At 25.5% G+C, this 18,835-nt stretch overlaps 1 protein-coding gene across 3 annotated transcripts; it reads left to right on the top strand.

The window, feature by feature from the left end:
* The first annotated feature begins 950 nt into the window (after nucleotides 1-950).
* Nucleotides 951-18,583, top strand: LOC132918687 (probable ATP-dependent RNA helicase spindle-E). 3 transcript variants are annotated; one of them, XM_060980103.1, is made up of 26 exons: nucleotides 951-1,291; nucleotides 2,165-2,235; nucleotides 3,936-4,157; nucleotides 4,319-4,498; nucleotides 6,012-6,440; nucleotides 7,853-8,026; nucleotides 9,054-9,241; nucleotides 9,299-9,450; nucleotides 11,001-11,167; nucleotides 11,232-11,396; nucleotides 12,323-12,485; nucleotides 12,893-13,020; nucleotides 13,103-13,312; nucleotides 13,404-13,633; nucleotides 13,818-13,985; nucleotides 14,406-14,553; nucleotides 14,836-15,051; nucleotides 15,113-15,337; nucleotides 16,099-16,233; nucleotides 16,636-16,752; nucleotides 17,099-17,241; nucleotides 17,310-17,441; nucleotides 17,515-17,653; nucleotides 17,722-17,828; nucleotides 17,905-18,147; nucleotides 18,214-18,583. In XM_060980103.1, exons 3-26 carry the CDS (start codon nucleotides 3,954-3,956, stop codon nucleotides 18,407-18,409), a joined length of 4,359 nt encoding a protein of 1,452 aa, XP_060836086.1. In that variant the 5' UTR covers nucleotides 951-1,291; nucleotides 2,165-2,235; nucleotides 3,936-3,953; the 3' UTR covers nucleotides 18,410-18,583. The 3 variants fall into 3 exon arrangements, with proteins under 3 accessions (XP_060836086.1, XP_060836085.1, XP_060836087.1); XM_060980102.1 differs by lacking the exon at nucleotides 2,165-2,235 and having other exon boundaries at nucleotides 952-1,291; XM_060980104.1 differs by lacking the exons at nucleotides 951-1,291; nucleotides 2,165-2,235 and adding an exon at nucleotides 1,534-1,767.
* Nucleotides 18,584-18,835: the final 252 nt, after the last annotated feature.

Below are 18,835 nucleotides of genomic sequence, written 5' to 3' on the forward strand. Positions count from 1 at the left end.
TTCGTGCCCATTTGCCATTTTATTATTTTAAATAATTTATGTATTAGAACATATAGAACATATTGTCCAGTAGTGGAGAATGGAGATACTATTGAAACAAATTGTAGTTGTATATTTAAGCCAGCATTAAAGTCTATGATTTTACAGTCGTGATAAAACCATAAAAAAAAACACATTCTATAAAATGTATAATAGGTAAGCAATAGAAGTTATTATAAATTGCTGATTTGAATGAATTGTGGTTTTTGTTTTGGACACGCAATTAAGTTAGGGTTGGACACTAGGTACATATAATGGATGTACGATGATGGATACTGTCGATACTGATTAGTGACTACTGACTTTAGTGTTTGGATCATAAATCATAATATATGATCTTAAGTACTGACTACTGACTATAGTAGGTACTTAGTTGATGACTGAAGGAAGGGACGATAATTGTTAATTAGTGATTCCCGACTACTGATTATTGTGATTAAAATTATAGAATTAATGTGTTATGTCTTATGTCCATATAGCGACTATAGTCCTTGTCACCTGTCCTGTCGTGAACTTGTTCATTTCGAGTCTGTACTCTGTAGTTTTCAGTGTTTACAGGGGTAAAAATAATTGACTCAATTTTGGAATAAAGAATTCGTTTTTTTCTTTATTATATTATTATGTCGATACGTGTAGCATGGCCAGCACGTGGTTGTAATAACCGGTTTAGTTTGCGAACCCTTGGCTAATTTATCACGCGGGCCGCGGTACAACTGAGCTCACGAATCACTGGCCAGCCAATAGAGATTAGCGAGTGCTTATATAGTTGAAAATAATAATTTATAATTTTATACTCGTCTGTAATAATCACAGATATATATTATTACTTAAAACCGTTGATGTAAAAATGATGTTGTCATGACTGTGACCATTGATTATCATTTTATTTTATATACATACATGCAGTTGATAGTACTTAAATAGCATATTTTATCGTAAACAATTATTAATATGAAATATAATAATAATAACAGGAATACACGATAGTACGACACATTCTCCACTGGAATTAAAAACGGTATTGTTAGGTTGTTATTAGACTGAATAAGAGTAATACCTAATTCTTCTTAGCAACATCGACGACGACGGACATTTTGACTTTTTGTCTTGTCCCGAATAATTATTTTCATAATCCTTTATCACTGTTGTCTCTATTTACATGCCATATTCTTATTTTATGAAAAAAGTTGAGTGATGTATATGGTGCATCAATTTTGACGTTGAAGTTGAAATACCTTTCGTTGCCATTTGGGTGAGTTATAATAATTTACAATATAGAAATACGCGTACCTACAATAATTTTATCATTAATCATACTTAATCGTTACATTGAAGATTTTTTATTATCTGATCGCAAGCCACAATTCCTTTTTTGATGTCGGTGATAGACGGCTTGATTTTTCGTTATCTCCTCAACGTCTAATTAATAATATATTCATGTTGCGTGAAATTATCAAGATAATATGTTATTGTGCAATTTTAGATTTGATTAGTATGATCTGTTAATAAAGTTCAAATGTCAGAATTATTTATTTTGTACAAGTTATGAACTTATGAATTATGATTACTTATAAATGATATTTGTTATACCTATTGGCTATTACCAATGCCAATATGCCATGCTTACTTATGTCTGATAAATAAATAATTATAGCAAACAATAAATGTATAAATTAGTTTCTTGAACAATAGAATGAGTTCATGTTAGACATTTTTTAATAACTAGAGGTAGGTATATCGTTATATTAAACGGTTGTGGTAGAGTTGACATTATGTTTTAGTACCTAGACGTATTTTTTTTTTTTAAATACCTATATAACTATTTTAAAATTATAACAATCTATACAGGTGTACAATAAGTAATAATTATGGTAAAAAACGAGAGACTAAGAACTAAAGATGACATGGTAGGAAATCTCACATTAGAAACACCTAGTGGCTTTATATACTTTTAAAACTTATACAGTTTTTAAGTCATGGTACCAGTTTTGAGTCATCTGGCTGGATTTCTGGGTAGTGTTGGTATGGCAAGGTCCCTGATGAGCTGGTTGGGGTTTGATTGTAGTTTAGTGTGAAAATGTTTGTAGTATATAGTGGCAGTTTCATTGACAAAGCAGATTTTTAGGTCAGATAATTGCATTGTTGGAGATATACCTGGGTGCTCCAGTTATTATACGACAGCAGATATTCTGGAAGGTTTGTATAGTTCTATTGTTTGATTTTTTATAACAGAACCCCTAATTACTACCCCGTACACCCACTCTGGTTGTAGAAGAGTTTTGTATAGTACGAGTTTGAGGGGTAATGCTAGGTTTGAACAATATATGTATAATGTGGAATTATTGAAACTGAATGTATTAAAATAAAAAAAATTTAGCCTAATTTCTGTTTTTACTTTATCTGACATTCAATAAGTCTAATGTGATTACCAGAATGAAAGTTATAAATTAGTATAATATCATGGTGTACTGAGGTATAAGGCATCCATCCATACATTACGATTATAAAATGTCTCAGTTATCAAAGAAAAATAGGGCAGGTTAATGAAAATTTTTATTTTTTTTACCTTAAAACTATTTTTATTTTAAGCTTATTTTTAATTAAATAAAATATCTTATAATTTTAAATTAGGTATGCCAATGTTGTTCTACTCAAGACTTACAACACTAAATGTATACAGTAGAATCCGCTTATTTAGGACGCCACATAAAGGGGACATCCGTTTAATAAGGACAAGTTGCATAGTCTCGAATGAATGTATCGGTTTATTAGTTATTCGGATAATGGGGACAAATAGGTAACCACCCAATGTGTCCCAATTAAGCGGATTCTACTGTATTTATAAATATTGCCATTATCATTATTATTGTTCGGGAGTGACTGGAGCTAAAACAAGCAGAATATAAATGCAAATATTCCCTAAAAAAAAAATAATTAAACAATATGCTGCATAATTTTTTTAGTTAAAAAAAAGATAAACATTTATTGACATTGTTGTATTGCTGGTGTATTATATATTAAGAATTGTTTTATTTAAACATCAATAATGAATAATAATTATTTGATGTGTGAATTAATACATTTTATCATTTGAAAAACAATATTATGAATAACTTTATTGACTAACATTGCCTAACTATTAGTAATTTCTACAAACAAAGACAACGCCATTTAAATACAACAAATGGGATAGGATTTATCCTATATACCCCCTTTCCCCTGATTATGATCCCACTACAAAAATCCGTTGTCTTAAGTATTATTATGTTTTTCATCTTAAGATTTCTAGTTAAGTATCAATTAAAGATGGTCAATAAATCATTTAGAGACTTCTATTAGTTAAAAATGTTTTAATGATGATTATTCTGTTTTTTAGACAAAGTTTTTAGTTATAAATTATATTTGATAATCAAACAAATATAGTATGTATTGAGTTTATAGTAATCATAACTATACTATATTAGAAAAAAATATATTGTAAGAAAACTACCCAATAAATATTCTTACTCACTTTTAGAGACATACCATATACCGAGAGCTAAATTCTTGTACAAGCTTATGGTATGGTATTATTCAATGATAGATACTTCAGTAGTTAACTATAAAAAGCTGCTTTAGAGAATATTTTGTAAAATCAGATAATATTTTTTTAAATATAATATTTCTATTAGAGTCCATAGTTATTATATTCTTATAAAGATAAATATATATATTATTATATAATATAATTGATGCAATTATTTACTAATAACCCTAAATATATGAAAAAATATATAACTAGGTAGACACTTTAAATTCTATATGTTATTTCATTGTAAAGTTTTATTCTAATATATTTCATGTATTGTTTTATCTATTTACTAATGTATTAAATGTTTGTATTTTTTTTTATGTAGAATAAAGTAGATACCACCATGTCCATTTGGCAACAATTTGCTAAAGGAAAAATTGAAAAAAAAATGTTGCCAGGATCTGATTTACATTTTTATTCAAAGCATGAGTATAATTCAGATCTACTTCAGTCTAGTCATAGTTATGTTGACTATGACGAGCAAGGTAGAAGTTATGTTAATACTGGTTTGAGCGAATATGACAAAGAAAATGAAGAATATAATGAAGTACTGTTTTCTATTAGTTTATTATTCAATAATATATCCTATATAGATTTGATAAATGTGAAACTAATTTAAATTCTGTAATATTTAATGTGTGTTATTCCTATATGTTATTTAATTTGTTTGACTTTATAGATTTTATAGTGTTGAAATTTTTTTTTTAGTTATCAAAAAAAGCTTTACATGATTCAAACATGAGTTCTGTTGATAGTATTACTTATGCAAATTCAGTGGCTGATCTAAAAGATTTAGATGTAGATGAAATTAAACTTTTTGAACATTATAAATTTAAAGACCCTTCTAATAAGTCAAATGATTTAGAAATTGCTGAGTCTAAAGATAAGGTAATATAATTATGAATTATTAAGACTTATTAATACAGTTTTATAACTAATTTAAATAAATAGGTAAATATAATTGTATGTTAAAAACTTAATTGCATTGATTCCTTAAATAATTTTTACATTACATGGCATTTGGTAATTTAATTGGTTTTAGGGCTAGTGCTAGACACTATAATTTATCAAATACACAGGTTAACTAATCTAATATTTTCATTGCTTTAAATAAAATACAATCTGTCCCAGTTTATTTTTAAATGTATCACTAGCATGTATTGTATATGGCACAAAGGCTTGATTTATAAACTCAAACAGTTCTTTCCTGCTCAGTTCCTACTACCGTCTAATAAAATCTTATTCTCGAAAGTGCCTCATCTTCTTACATTTGTATTCAAGCAGGGGTGCCATAAGGGGGTTAAGTAAATTGAGTCCACAATAATTTGTATTTATTTTGAAAGCAGTAAGTTGAGTCTCGGGTATTAAAAAGTAGTAGGCTAGTTGGGTCCTGGCTATAAACCATAGTTTATAATATTAAAAACCCCTAATAAGAGGGTGTAACTCCCTACATTATATTGCATAGGATATATCTGTTTGGGCCAGGGTCATATATAGTGATACACCATTAATTCTACATATTAATAGATTAACAAACATATATCTATTTAGAACATGATATAAAATCCACATATATTTTAATTTTTACTATTTATAAAATTTGACGTATTATATTTAACATACTAACATTTTTTTCCGGGATTCAACTTATCTACTTCCTTTTTTTTCCCGGGACCTAATTTACTGAGCTAAGGTCTTTTGGGACCCAATTTACCAATCACGACTATAAGGTAATAATTGCAATCTTTCCCTAGACCTATTCAACATTTATACTGCTTATACTGCCGACATGGCAAATGTAACTATGGCCCAAATATATCAATGATATAGTAATGTTCTCTCCGGAAATGGCCCAGTACAAACTTCTGATGCATTTCAATACCACTTAAATTAAATTAAAAATAATCATCTAAATGGCAAATCAAAATCAACTGAGAAATCAGTTCATATCAATTTTACGTTTTAAAAAAAGATGAGTGTCCTCCACTATATTTTTCCGAGGATTACATATTCCTATTTCCTTTGATGTAAAATATCTAGGTATTATTCTTTGCTAAAGGTTAACCTGTTTCTCTATTTTATAAACTAAATAGTCGACTACATCTCCTTCGACCAATCCTTAAGTCAAAGATGTAAACAAAATAATATTGTACATAAGTTACTCTCACCACCCATGTAGGATTGTACAAAACCTTCACAAATCCATACCATGCAGGCGTCTAGTCAATATCCTTTCGTTTCACCACTTCTGCTCCCTGTTACTTATCCAATGACACAGTATTTTCACCTTTTAAAAATATATGCTTTTTTGATATTAGTTTGATAAAAATAAAAGTTCTATTATTTTTAAATATTTTAATGTCTATAACTCATAATTAAAATATAACCTTTATTTTTGTAGATTATCAATTCCATAAATTCAAACTGTACAGTTCTGATATCTGGTGCTACAGGATGTGGGAAAAGTACCCAAGTTCCTCAGTATATTTTAGATGACTGTATGAGTAAAAAAAAATATTGTAATATTGTTGTTACTCAGCCTAGACGTATAGCTGCAATTTCAGTATCTAAACAAGTAAACAAAGAACGTTGCTGGAAAGATGGGCTCTTGGTCGGTTATCAAGTTGGGCGTAAAAAAAATTATGATCCTACCACTACAAAAATTTTATATTGCACTACAGGAATTTTGTTATTAAAAATTATTAAAGCAAAAAGCCTTTCTGAATTTTCTCACATTATATTGGATGAAGTTCATGAAAGAACACTTGAAATGGACTTTTTATTATTAATTATAAAGAAGTTACAAAAGAGCAACTCTCAGTCAACTCGTGTAAGTATTTTTTAAACTCTTTATACCTAGTCGGGCCATAAGTTCTATCCCTATTTATCAGTTGTTCTATAAATATTTTACGATAACACTAATGATTGTTTTTTTGATATAATTTTCAATGTTACCTATATCTATTATTTCTGGTTAGTATGATAGTTTATGTCACATATTAAACATAGAATGGGTTATTAAAGAAAATTGTATTGCTGTTATTGTGTTATTTAAGTAATAAAACACTATTAAAGATTTTTAACTTGATAACTGTTGAAAATTATGAAAAAAATTTGTTTATCGGACCATTAAACGATTTAATGAGTTGGACACTATAGATGACAAGCCTAGAAGTGGATATCCATGTGAAACTTGAATAAATGCAGCAATGTAAGCTGTCGGTCGCACAGAGGATTTGCAGAAATCCACTCTGTAAGCTAAAAATCATGACTAGAGAAATGAAAATTCCACTAAAAACTATGTCACATATAATTTTATCAAAGAAGCAGCGGTCAGCAGTGTTGACAGACACTTTACGTCAAATTAAAGTAACAAGAGCTGTTTACAGATGAAAAAATGTTATCGTAGAAGAAAAAATAAACCACCAAAATGATAGTTTATGTTCACAAAAGTGAAGCTGCTGAAAAAATTCAGAGTACAAAGAGGGCATTATCCAACCTCAGTGATAGTTTGGTGGGAAGTGTTATATGAGAATGTTACTCAACTGCATTTCTTGAGTAGGGAGTAGAAACACACATGGTTAACTACCAAAGAGATATTTTAGAAAAGGTAGTGAAGTTTTTAGTGAGTACTTTTTTTGCAGAAAAGAACTGGACCTTTCAGCAGAATTCAGCATCTATACACAAAGCAAAAACAACACCACGCTGGTTGGAAGTCAATTTACCTATATTTATCGCCGCTCAAGATTGGCTCTTAGGAAGACAAGACCTCAATCTTTTGGACTACAGTGTGGAGTTTTTTAGAGAAGAAAAACTGCTCTAAGCCATACCGAAAAATTGAATCATTAAAAGTCAATTTAGTGAAATCACAGTTGCCTCAATACCGTTAGAAGTGATGCTTACTGTCATAGAAGTGTGGCCAGATTGTTTGAAGAAGTGTATAAATGCAAATAGAGAACATTTTGAATAATATTTAATTTTTTTTTAGTTATTAAGTTAATGAACAACATCAGATTTTTATATTTGCTTTACTTTATTTTTTAAATATACACCTTTATATAACCGAACTTATGGCAAGACTAGGTACAAATGTCCCGCAATAATTTACTCATTTAGTGTAATGAAATAATAAATCAATTATATCATTCATAGATTGTTATATGAGATTATTGTGGACCACCAACAATAATATAAATATTCAATTGTTTATTTTATAATTGATCCATGCTAATAATTATTTAGGTAATACTGATGTCTGCTACAGCAGAAACTGAAAAATTAAGAGATTATTTTGGTGATTATTATGGACATCCTTATAATAGACATCAAGCAGCACCATTAGTTACAGTTGATAAGGCACCCAACTATACTATTCATGTAGCATATTTGGATGATTTATATGGATTGATACCTTCTGTAAGTATAAATATATATAATCAAAATACAAATTATTAGTTATTAAATAATTAATAAAATATTCTAATTTCTAATTTTCTTACTTTTAGTAAAATTTAATTTGATGTTAATTACATTTTTTTTATATATAAATATAAATTATGAATATAAGATATATAATACATACAATATGTTTCTTTTAACACTTATTTTATAATTTTCTTTTTGAGAACTGATATATCCAATTTCTATTTTAGATTACAAATATATTTAAATGTGTATGTTCAATTTTTTTTTCCTGTTATAGTGGTTAAATAATAAATTAGTACAATTCTCAGTAATTCTCAAAAAAATAAATACTATCTGCTGTATTAATAATAGTAAAAGAAATTAGTAATTTAAAATTACTAATAGCCATACTAATATATGATAAAATATACTATGTAATTTAGGTAGACTGTTTGTCTCTATTTAGCATTATTTTTCATGCTCATTAATTTAATTTATTATTGAATTAAAATTTAACATATCCCTAATATATTCACTTTTGGCATGTTGTGTATTAAAGACGGAACTAAAAAGCAGAGCAGTTTCTCTCCTTTATTTATGTTTTCAAGCCTAAATTTAATTCCATAATGTTCTTATTATTTATCTGTATAAACCATTTATGAAATATAATTAGTTCAAGAATATACTATTACAAAATACCTATAATATATATATAAACTATAGATCCTCTAAAAGAATAAAATTATAAAGTAGTATAACTAACAAATTATTAAAAAAATTAATAATTACAGAATTTAATGGATTTATTTGTAATTCGCGGACCCTAGTATAAGTTGCTATTTAAAGTCAAAAGAGAGAAATAAACTATAAAACTGAAAGTTATTTAAACTGTTAAAAAACATGTATCTAAAATTTAAAAAAATAGTAAATGATATTTTTTTTTTTTTTAAATAATTAGTTTTTCTGTTCTAACAATTAGTGTATACCATTTATGGTCTTATTTGTATATGTTATTTAAATTATTTTGTATGTAATTTAGGCCCGAAAAATGGAGTTTGGTAAAACACAGATAGATGAAGCCGGTTATGAGACAGCTGTTCAATTAGTTAAAGCATTTGATGAAATGAAAGTAGATAATGACGACAAAAAATCTGTATTGATATTCTTACCTGGTATTTATGAAATTGAAGAAATGCATAGACGTATGGAGGATTTAATGACTTCTGAGTAAAAATATTTTATTTTATTATTTATTTAATTAGTTACTAATCAAGTCAATTTCAGAAATCATAAATGGATTCTTATACCATTACATTCATCAATAACAAGTGAAGAACAAGTCAAGGTTTTTATACAGGCACCATTAAATTATCGTAAAATTATTTTGTCCACTAATATTGCTGAGAGTTCAATAACTGTACCTGATGTTTCTTTTGGTAACTAAAGATACCTATTTATTTTTTAATTTAAAAACTTAATATATAAAATAATTGCTAATAAACAGTTTATAATAATTTTAATAATTAAAGAAAACAATATAAAATTAAATGCTTATGATCATGGACATGCAAGGTTTACAAATAGTTGAAATAAAAAATATACTTTTATTTACTTACCAAATATTGGTTTTAGAAATGGAAAGTTCTTTATCAATAAGTTTATTAGATTAAGTATTATTTTTTATTTTTAAAAAAAAAGCTTCAAAAGTGACCACTAAAATTAAAAACTATAAGAATTTGCTTATTTCTAAATATATTTCTTTGATATGAAGTTTAAAAATTTTAAATAATTAATTATTTAATTTAGAATAATTTCAATTTTCAGTTTTAATTTCTTGCATTAAAATTCTAAAAAGAAACTATAAAATATTATAGGTTAAAAATGTTAATTAAAAAAAACAGTGTTTATTCTTACTCCGTATATTGTAATTGTATAATGCAATATACATAATATTTATAAGAATATTGATTTTAAATTATTGAATTATAGTTTATACAATTTTAAACTTAAAAGAATGTTTGCAGTGCGCAACAAACAGTGCGTTTGTTTTCTCTCTAGTGGAACATAGATAAAATGCATTTACACAGAATTATTTTTTTTTATGTTTTTTGAGTAATTTTAGATTAAAATCACCCATTACAAAGACGATAGAGAATAATATTTTTGAAGGTATGACAAATCAATTTGTCTAAATATTGTTTTAATACAATTTAAACATCATTTAAATTAAAAAATTTTTTTTTTGTTGAAAGTCAAATATTAAATCAAATAACAATTAAATATAAAATTAATGCGTCATTCTCTCAAAAATATTATTCTCTATAATTTTTGTAATAGGTGATTTTACTCTACAATTACTCAAAAATTATAAAAAAAAAAAAAAAAAACGATTTTAGTTGAAAGCGTTTTATCTCTTTTGGATCTAAGAGAGAAAACAAATATTGTCCTAACATCCTCTTAACAATTTTAAATATTACATTTTTTATTTTCATTGATATTGTTTAGGATGTTTTGGATTAATGTTTCAACCTTTTCTATAATAACTGATAATAACATTCTAAATTTTCAATAAAAATATTAACTGTTAGTAACTGGTATTTTGTATAATGATCTTCATTTAATTTGTATTAAATTACTTTATGTACATGTTTATTTTTATTAATGTATTGCTGAATAGTAATATAAACTATATCTGTGTATTATGAATCAAGTCTGTAGTTGACTTAACGTTGCATACAACTTCTAGAAAAATTATTCAAGATTCATCAACATCCTATAATTTTTATCGCTCAGTATATCGCTAAGCGATTATAACTGATTAAGTTTTCAATTGGTTTCAATATTAATATTCAAACTAAATTTTATATACCTATGATTACATACTTTAAAGTCCATTTTTATGTTTACTAGTTAACTGCTTAGTATTAATTATTATCTTAACACTAAATTTAATTAAATAAAAATACTTCTGTAACTGTGTTTTCAGTGATTGATTTTTGCTTAATGAAACAATTAAAAAATGAAATGAGATCTAATTATTCTATGTTAATTATGACTTGGGCATCAAAAAGTAATTGTAATCAAAGAGCTGGAAGAGTGGGTCGTGTGGCCGATGGTCGTGTTTATAGGTTGATTCCTAAAAGGATGTATAATGTAATTACTCTATTTCACTTTTTTTAAATTTTTTATTTAATTTTTATATTTATAATTCATCTAGGAATTTGATGATAATGAATTGCCTGAAATGAGTCGTTGTTCTCTCAGTCGTGTTGTATTAATGTCTAAAATATTAGATATGGGAACACCCAAACAACTCCTTGCAAGCGCTTTGGATGCACCATGCTTAAAAAATATTATACTCACCATTCGTACTCTTAAACAGGTAATATTTTATTTTACAATTTTAGCTATTTACTATTTATCCAGATATAAACAAACAATAAAATAATATAAAGAAGAATCGACCATATGTGTTGTATCTAACAATGTACAATTTAGCAAACAGTTTTCGTGCAAACAGTACTAATTTTGTGCAATAACCTTAGATAATTATGCGAATTGACCTATTATCAAACTCAATAATAACAAGAACATTATCTTTTAATTTCTAAGTGACTAATTGAGTTATGGAAATTTTAAACTGTACCTAATTATTTATTCATATATAACTTGCTTTAAGATTAAAAGTATTTGTAAAAGAATAACCGAAAAGTGGCCATAAAACTGCTCATACTGAGAAGACGAATCATTATTAAACAGGCTAAGAAAAGTTCATACAAAGCTAACTTAATGAACTCTTAATGTCCAAAGAAGACCCTCCAATAAAAACCACATGCGGAACCCAACTTAAAATTAAACATATTTTAAGTTTTAACAGACTATCTCAAATATTAAAACTCAAGAAAAAAAAATGATTTTCAAGAACTCCGCTTTAAAATCCTAGTTAGGACGCCAAACAGAAAATTCATACAAAATAATACATAAAAAAAAACAAAAAAATTAGGATTATATAAACCAATTTAGTAATATATTTCAGGATATGCCATTAAAAAAAAAAAAAGTATTTGCACAATATGAAGCTACTGCAAGACTCAAATATTTTAAGTTGTATGTTTGTAAGATGATGACAACACAGCAGGTGTAGAATTCTTTTAACATTGTCAAATTTTTAAGAATACTTAATGACTAATGTGTATCTTCACTAATGTACTTAAAATCTTAGACCATTTAAATTAGTTAATGACATTTTAGGTTGTAATAAGTTTTACTAAAATTATTTTGATTTTATTGTGAGCTAATTTTTCTTAGGTAGGAGCACTATTATCAACAGTAAATGGAGTCATTTCATCAATGGATGGTGATATAACATATATGGGAAAAGTAATGGCACATTTACCATTAGAACCACCAATGTCAAAATTAATCTATTTTGGATATATCTTTAATATTTTAAATGAAGCTATGATAATGGGTAAATAATAGCAATGTATTTTCATGTTCTTATTGATTTTGGTACTTAACACAGCATAATTTGTAAATTCATTAAAAATATATATATGCCCACAATAAATAATACTAATATTGTTATCTAGTTGTCAAATTTTAAAATCTTGTATACTAATCAGTACATAGAAATGTTAAAAATTAATATGTTAGACTAAACCAGTCAAATAATTTGTTTATAAATGAAGGACTCCATACTTTTCTATATTAATATAGGTTTATCTAGAGAAAACCCCATACTTTAATTAGATTATAATAAGTTTCTGACTCTAATATATTTGGTCTGATTATACTTTTTGATTGTACATAAAAACTGAATTATGATTCATAAGATAAATAAAAAAGTAAATAATCAACAAAAGCTTTTTTTTTTAGCATGTGGTCTATCAATAAAAAGTATATTTAGTCAGCCTTTTAATCAACGTTTAGAAGCTTATACACAAAAGTTAACTTGGGCTAATTATTCTTGTAGTGATCCAATTGCATATATCGGTGCATATCAGGTACTAAAAGTATTATTAACCCTGCATTACACTATTATTTATTGATTAAATTCTTTATTTGCTAATGATCATATTTGTTTAGAGTTGGCTTGAAAATAAGCCAGAATTTGATCGAAATCGAAATATTGAAAAAACATGGGCCTTTAAAAACTACATACAACTATCAGCGATACGAGAGTTATATGACTTGATTGATGATGTATCTAATAGATTGAATAGAAATTTTGGTATAGTTGCGAATTCTGGTAAAATGAAATGGACCAAACCTGAAGAAAAAGCGATGGCTTGCAAGGTACAATTTAAACAAATAAATACATTTTATTATCTAAAAAGTTATAATTTACTTAAGTATTGAAACTTGAAAATAAATCTTTCTGTTCAAGGTTATATTGGCTGGGGCATTTTATCCCAATTACTTCATACGAGGAACAAATAATGCATATATGGATGAACATGAAGTACTAAAAACATTAAATGAACATGACCCTTATCGAACAGTTTATTTTACTGGATTTCCAAATGATCAACCTAAAGAATTATATAAAGAAGCTATTGAATCCCTATTTCCCCAAAAAATTGTTGGCAAACCAACAGCACATTTTAGTACATCTAAGTGAGAAAACAGATATTCACTATAATTCGATTACATTTAAAAAGTATAATATGTTTACATTTCTATCTAGGTATATTACAATTGTTTAATCCATGTTTCAATATTATAGTATTAAATATTTTAGAAGTTATACTTAGTATTTTATTTTTATAATTAAATACTAAAACTACATTTTTATTTTCAGTAAAGTGTATGTAGAATTCCCAATGTCAAGTATAAAGAACACAACATCTAATAATAATCAATATGAAGAAAAAGAAAATCAATTAGTACCAGGAAATATATGCTATGGTGTTTATGTGGCTATAAAAATGCGTACATTAAAGTTTAATTTCAATATACCATTACTAAAGTAAGTAAAATGAGTTAATAAAAACTGTTCTATTTGTGTCCCCAAAACAATACTTAATAGTAAAATATATTATTATCTATTAAATTGATCATTATTAAATATCTTAATATCTGATTAAATTTTAATCAATTATTTGCAAATGTTATAAATCTAACACATTATAATGAAGAATATTTAGGAAAATATTTCTTTAGGAATATAATTATTTGTTTTTAAAACACTGCTTTATAACAATATAACTTTGTAATTATAAATATTTGAGTAATTAGTAATTACCTATATTTAATTCTTAATTTTATTTAAAATGTAAAAAATAAAAATAATTTTAAATTTGCAATCAACTATAAGTATAAAAACCGAAATTTTTGGAGTACTTATCATTTAATTAATGTTATCTAATACTATTTATATTAATAATAGACCTATTGATGCAAAAAAAAAAGTAGAGTTGATAACCCAACAAATGGCTGCACAGAAAATATTTCATAAGGAAGTATTACCAATTCAACACTGTATACTTGAAGAAATTGAATCTAATAATAGAGCAATTGTTATTACCGTAACATTTGTAAGTAACTATAAATAATTAAAACATTTTTAAAATAGATATTGTTACGGTATTATGCTAAGGTTTAGAATTTTAAAATAATATGGTTTATAAAATTTATAAAATATGAGGTTTAGAGGGACAAAAAAAAAAAAAATAGAAAATCCATTTTTCAATTTATTTCTGGACATAAAACCATTCTTAAAGTTATTACAATTTTAAATTTTAAAGTAATACAATAAGTAATATACCCAATACATACAAACTTTGTAATATATAATTAGTTATTTTTATTTGTTATAGTTTGAATCTGTTGATCGTTTTTGGGCTCAGATTAGGGATGAAAAACATGATGGAATATTAATTAATCTATGGAACTTTGTTAATCACAAAATAAGTCTCTTAGAAATTAATCCAGAAAATTTAGAGATAGGCAATATTTATATTGTGATGCATAAAAATGAAAAATATAGAGGCAAATTAATGGAGATTCCTCGTGGTCCTAAAAAAAAATTCAAAGTAAAGTATTATTTTTACTATATATATTATATGCATAAGTAAAAAAAAAACATTTTTTCAGTTTTTATTGATTGATTTTGGAGAAACTGTTCAGTTATGTGTTGAAGACATTTTTAATATTGAAGGTGAAGATACAAAAAATAAAGTTTATAGTTTTCCAACTCTAGCTTTCCAATGTAAAATAGCAAAAATACGTTCACCTATGAATGGACAATTGAAGGCTAGTTGGTCTGAGGAAACTAAAAAGTTTGTTGTTGAAAAACTATTAAAAAATGCAATAGGAAAAGTAAGTTTGATTATCATTTACATTATTGTGAAATTAATGACTCATTTAATAAGTTATGACAATAATAATTAGGTAGTGTTAATATTTTGAAACGATTATAATATCTTTGTGATATGATGTTTTTAGTACTCTAACTATGCTTATTCTTGTATAATTATTATTTTTTCTACATCTTAAAAGATATTATAAGTTACTACTGATAAAAATATAATTAAATACTTAGTAAAATTAATTTTTTTTTTCATGACTGTTGTTAACAATCAATGAATTATAAAATCAGAAGTTTGATTAAAATTAATACTTAGTTAATTTTGATACATTGTGTATGTTTAAAAAGAAAATTTGTTTTTTAACTGATTCATAAACAATAGACCAAAACATATTAAAAATAATTAAAAGTAATATTATATAAAATATAATATACAATATTATATTGTATTAGAGCAGATGTTCCCAAACTGTTAGTTGCCATTATATTGTTAGTAGGTTGCATTGAGTTTTTAAATATTGTTTTATAATATAAAGTATTTAATATAAGAATACTATAAAATATATAATATACAAAAAAAAATATTTATATATTTTATGTGTAAACTAAGATAAATATGATATAATTTCTTACTATTGGACCATTAGATTTTACTATGCAGGTGATCTAAGATTTAAGATACAATGCTTCTGTTTCAAATAAATCTTTATTTTTGATTGCAGTTCCATATTTTAAATTTTAAATTTTAAATATTTTTTTTTTTATGTTTAAGATATATTCCATAGTTGATGGTGTTGTGTCATTTGAAGATCTTACCTTCATAAATGAAGAAGAAAGTATTTTAATTTCAGAATACTTAATTAAAAACAATTTAGCTACTCGTACTGAAGAGTCTTTTGCTTCAAAGGTATTAAAAAATAATAATAAATAATATATATTAACATATATGCTGAGTCAAACAATTATTGGTTATACTTATTATAGGTCATAAAATTGTTGATAATTTATATTTATATTTAATTTATTTAGAATTTACTTGCTTTTGTAAAGAATGTAAAAACATAATGTCACTAATTATAGACCAATTAATAGTGTTTGAAACAATATTCTCAAAAAAATTTTGAAATCTTGAATTATCTCACTTTATATACAATGCTTTAGACTAATAATGTCAATTTCTACCACAATTTAAGATATCTTAAATCGCGATTTCTACAAATCTTGCTTTATCAATCTAAAATGTTAATTTGTAAAGGGATCTTACCTATTTATAAATAAAATTAATATCTAACTGCAATTCTATTTTTAGATAGATCATGAAAAACGAATTAAGCTTATTGGATCTGTTAACAATGAGATGCATCAGAAACCTAATGTTGTATGTCTTAACCTGAAAAGTCCTACAGAAGAAGAGTCATATGCAATTGTAAGTTTTAATAGTTAAATTTTATTTATAATCATTGTATTTGTAATTATTTACAATTCTTTTTATTAAATTATTATAAATTCATTATATGATATTAAGTATTCTTAATATTGGTTTTACTAAGTTTTATAAATAATGTATTTTAATATAATTTTTAAATGATTAATCACTTATAATTATATGTACAAACATAATTTTTAAGTACATAATTTTTGACAATCTTGATTTTGTAATTTAAGATTGAATTTCAATTTATGATGGTTGAATAATAATAAAATAAAAAAATTATCTCTGTTGGTTTATTATCATTATAAATAATAATATTTATATATACTTTTTATTGTAGCACAATTTAAAAGGACCTATAAGTCCACTAGAAATGTCTGTTAATGGAATAAGTCGTAATAGTACTTCTAAAATAGTAAAAATAGAATGTCAATCCGTCAATTCTATTTTATTGGATACTGACCCAAATGATTGTCATGAGAGGCAAGCATAATACAATATTCCTAATTATACATTTATTATTTACAATAATTATTGTTATTTTTTATTAGATTGTTTGTTGCCGGAAATGTATGTTTAAATGAAAATGATAAGTTAACTCTTTGGGATACAACTATGATGCCAAATATCCCTGGGATGCCGACAATTATCTGTTTAATATTCTCGCCGTGCGTGGAAATCAGGTACGCTCTTTAAAAAATTTAAATAACTGTTAACAAAAATATGTATTATATTCATATTACTTTTTGTTCTTAGACACAATTCTTCTTATACTAAAATGATTGGAGCCATTTGTGGTTTAGGTTATCACCCAGAAACTGGTAGGCCATTGTTTGAAGAGAATGATATTGAAATTACCTTTGATACTATTATTGATATTAATTTTTTGAACAAGGTAAATTAACTGTGATATTTTTTATTTAATAATGTGTAGCTATTTAAAATGGTTTTTATTTCTATTAGATAAATGTTATAAGAATGCTGTTGAATAGATGTGTTAATCCAGAAGACGAAGAAGGTCCTGGTGATATTTTTCAAATACAACATAGCTTACAAATGTCTTTAATAGAGTATGTAATATTTATAAATTTATTCGTTTTGTCACAATTTTCTATACTTATCTCTAAGTACTATTTGATAATGAAGGATATTTAGCCAACCTACAAAGTTCAAAGGGCCAGAACCTTACTCAAGAAAATATATGTGGTCAGAAATTCGAAAATCAAGATTGCAATCGCCATATCAAGAAAATAGCCCCGTTAATCACCCGATGGCTGGTTCTGATGTTTATAAATTGCTATGGGGCACTATTTTATCGCAAAAAATGTCTGCTATTGAATGTAAAGACTTGATGTTTAAACTAAGCAAAATCAAAAGATTAGAAGAATGGTATATCTAAAAATAATATTTATGTAATTATAAAATCAAAAAATTGCAATCATTTTTTTCTTCTAGCTTAAATTTCAACAATTATACCAGCGAACGGTGTTTAGAAGAACTTCGTTGCCCATTATGTAATTTGGTATTTACTAACACTTCATCTGTTCTAATGCATTTCGACAATTACCAGCATATTGAACGTTATAAACTTGCTAAAGAAGAATTACAACTGCACTATACAGGACCATTTCGAGATATCAAAAACTTGTAAACTGATTTTATAATGTATAACAAAATTTAAGCTCAAATGACATTTTAATTATTAAGAAATTAAGAATAAGAATGCATATTAATTTCTTAAACTATTTTTAACAAGTTAAAAACAGTTATAACTAGTATGATGACATTTATTTTATTTTATAATAAAGCGGTTAATTTAAATTTAGATGTTCTTAGTTTTCTTGTAAGTCGATTATAGAAAGAAAATATTTTAGCTCATTCATTTTGAATGAAAACTGTATGAATGGTAAGTAAATTATAGACATATATTAGTATAATACAATGTATGTATATATATTATCCCATTAACTACATTTTTGGCAACACTATAAATTCCTTACTTTATCATGGAGTCTAAAAGAGGCCAATACATAATACATTTTACAAAATATTGTGTTTTTTAATTATTCTTGTATAA

The sequence above is a fragment of the Rhopalosiphum padi genome, chromosome 1 (genome assembly GCF_020882245.1).
Source record: "Rhopalosiphum padi isolate XX-2018 chromosome 1, ASM2088224v1, whole genome shotgun sequence".
In the NCBI taxonomy this organism is placed as follows: domain Eukaryota; kingdom Metazoa; phylum Arthropoda; class Insecta; order Hemiptera; family Aphididae; genus Rhopalosiphum; species Rhopalosiphum padi.

Excerpts from the sequence above, each read along its gene's own strand:
- LOC132918687 (XM_060980103.1), top strand. The coding sequence starts at position 3,954 with ATGTCCATTTGGCAACAATTTGCTAAAGGAAAAATTGAAAAAAAAATG. Across the intron at positions 8,027-9,053 it reads TATATGGATTGATACCTTCT|GCCCGAAAAATGGAGTTTGG; the intron begins GTAAGTATAAAT and ends TATGTAATTTAG. Across the intron at positions 17,442-17,514 it reads TCGCCGTGCGTGGAAATCAG|ACACAATTCTTCTTATACTA; the intron begins GTACGCTCTTTA and ends TTTTGTTCTTAG.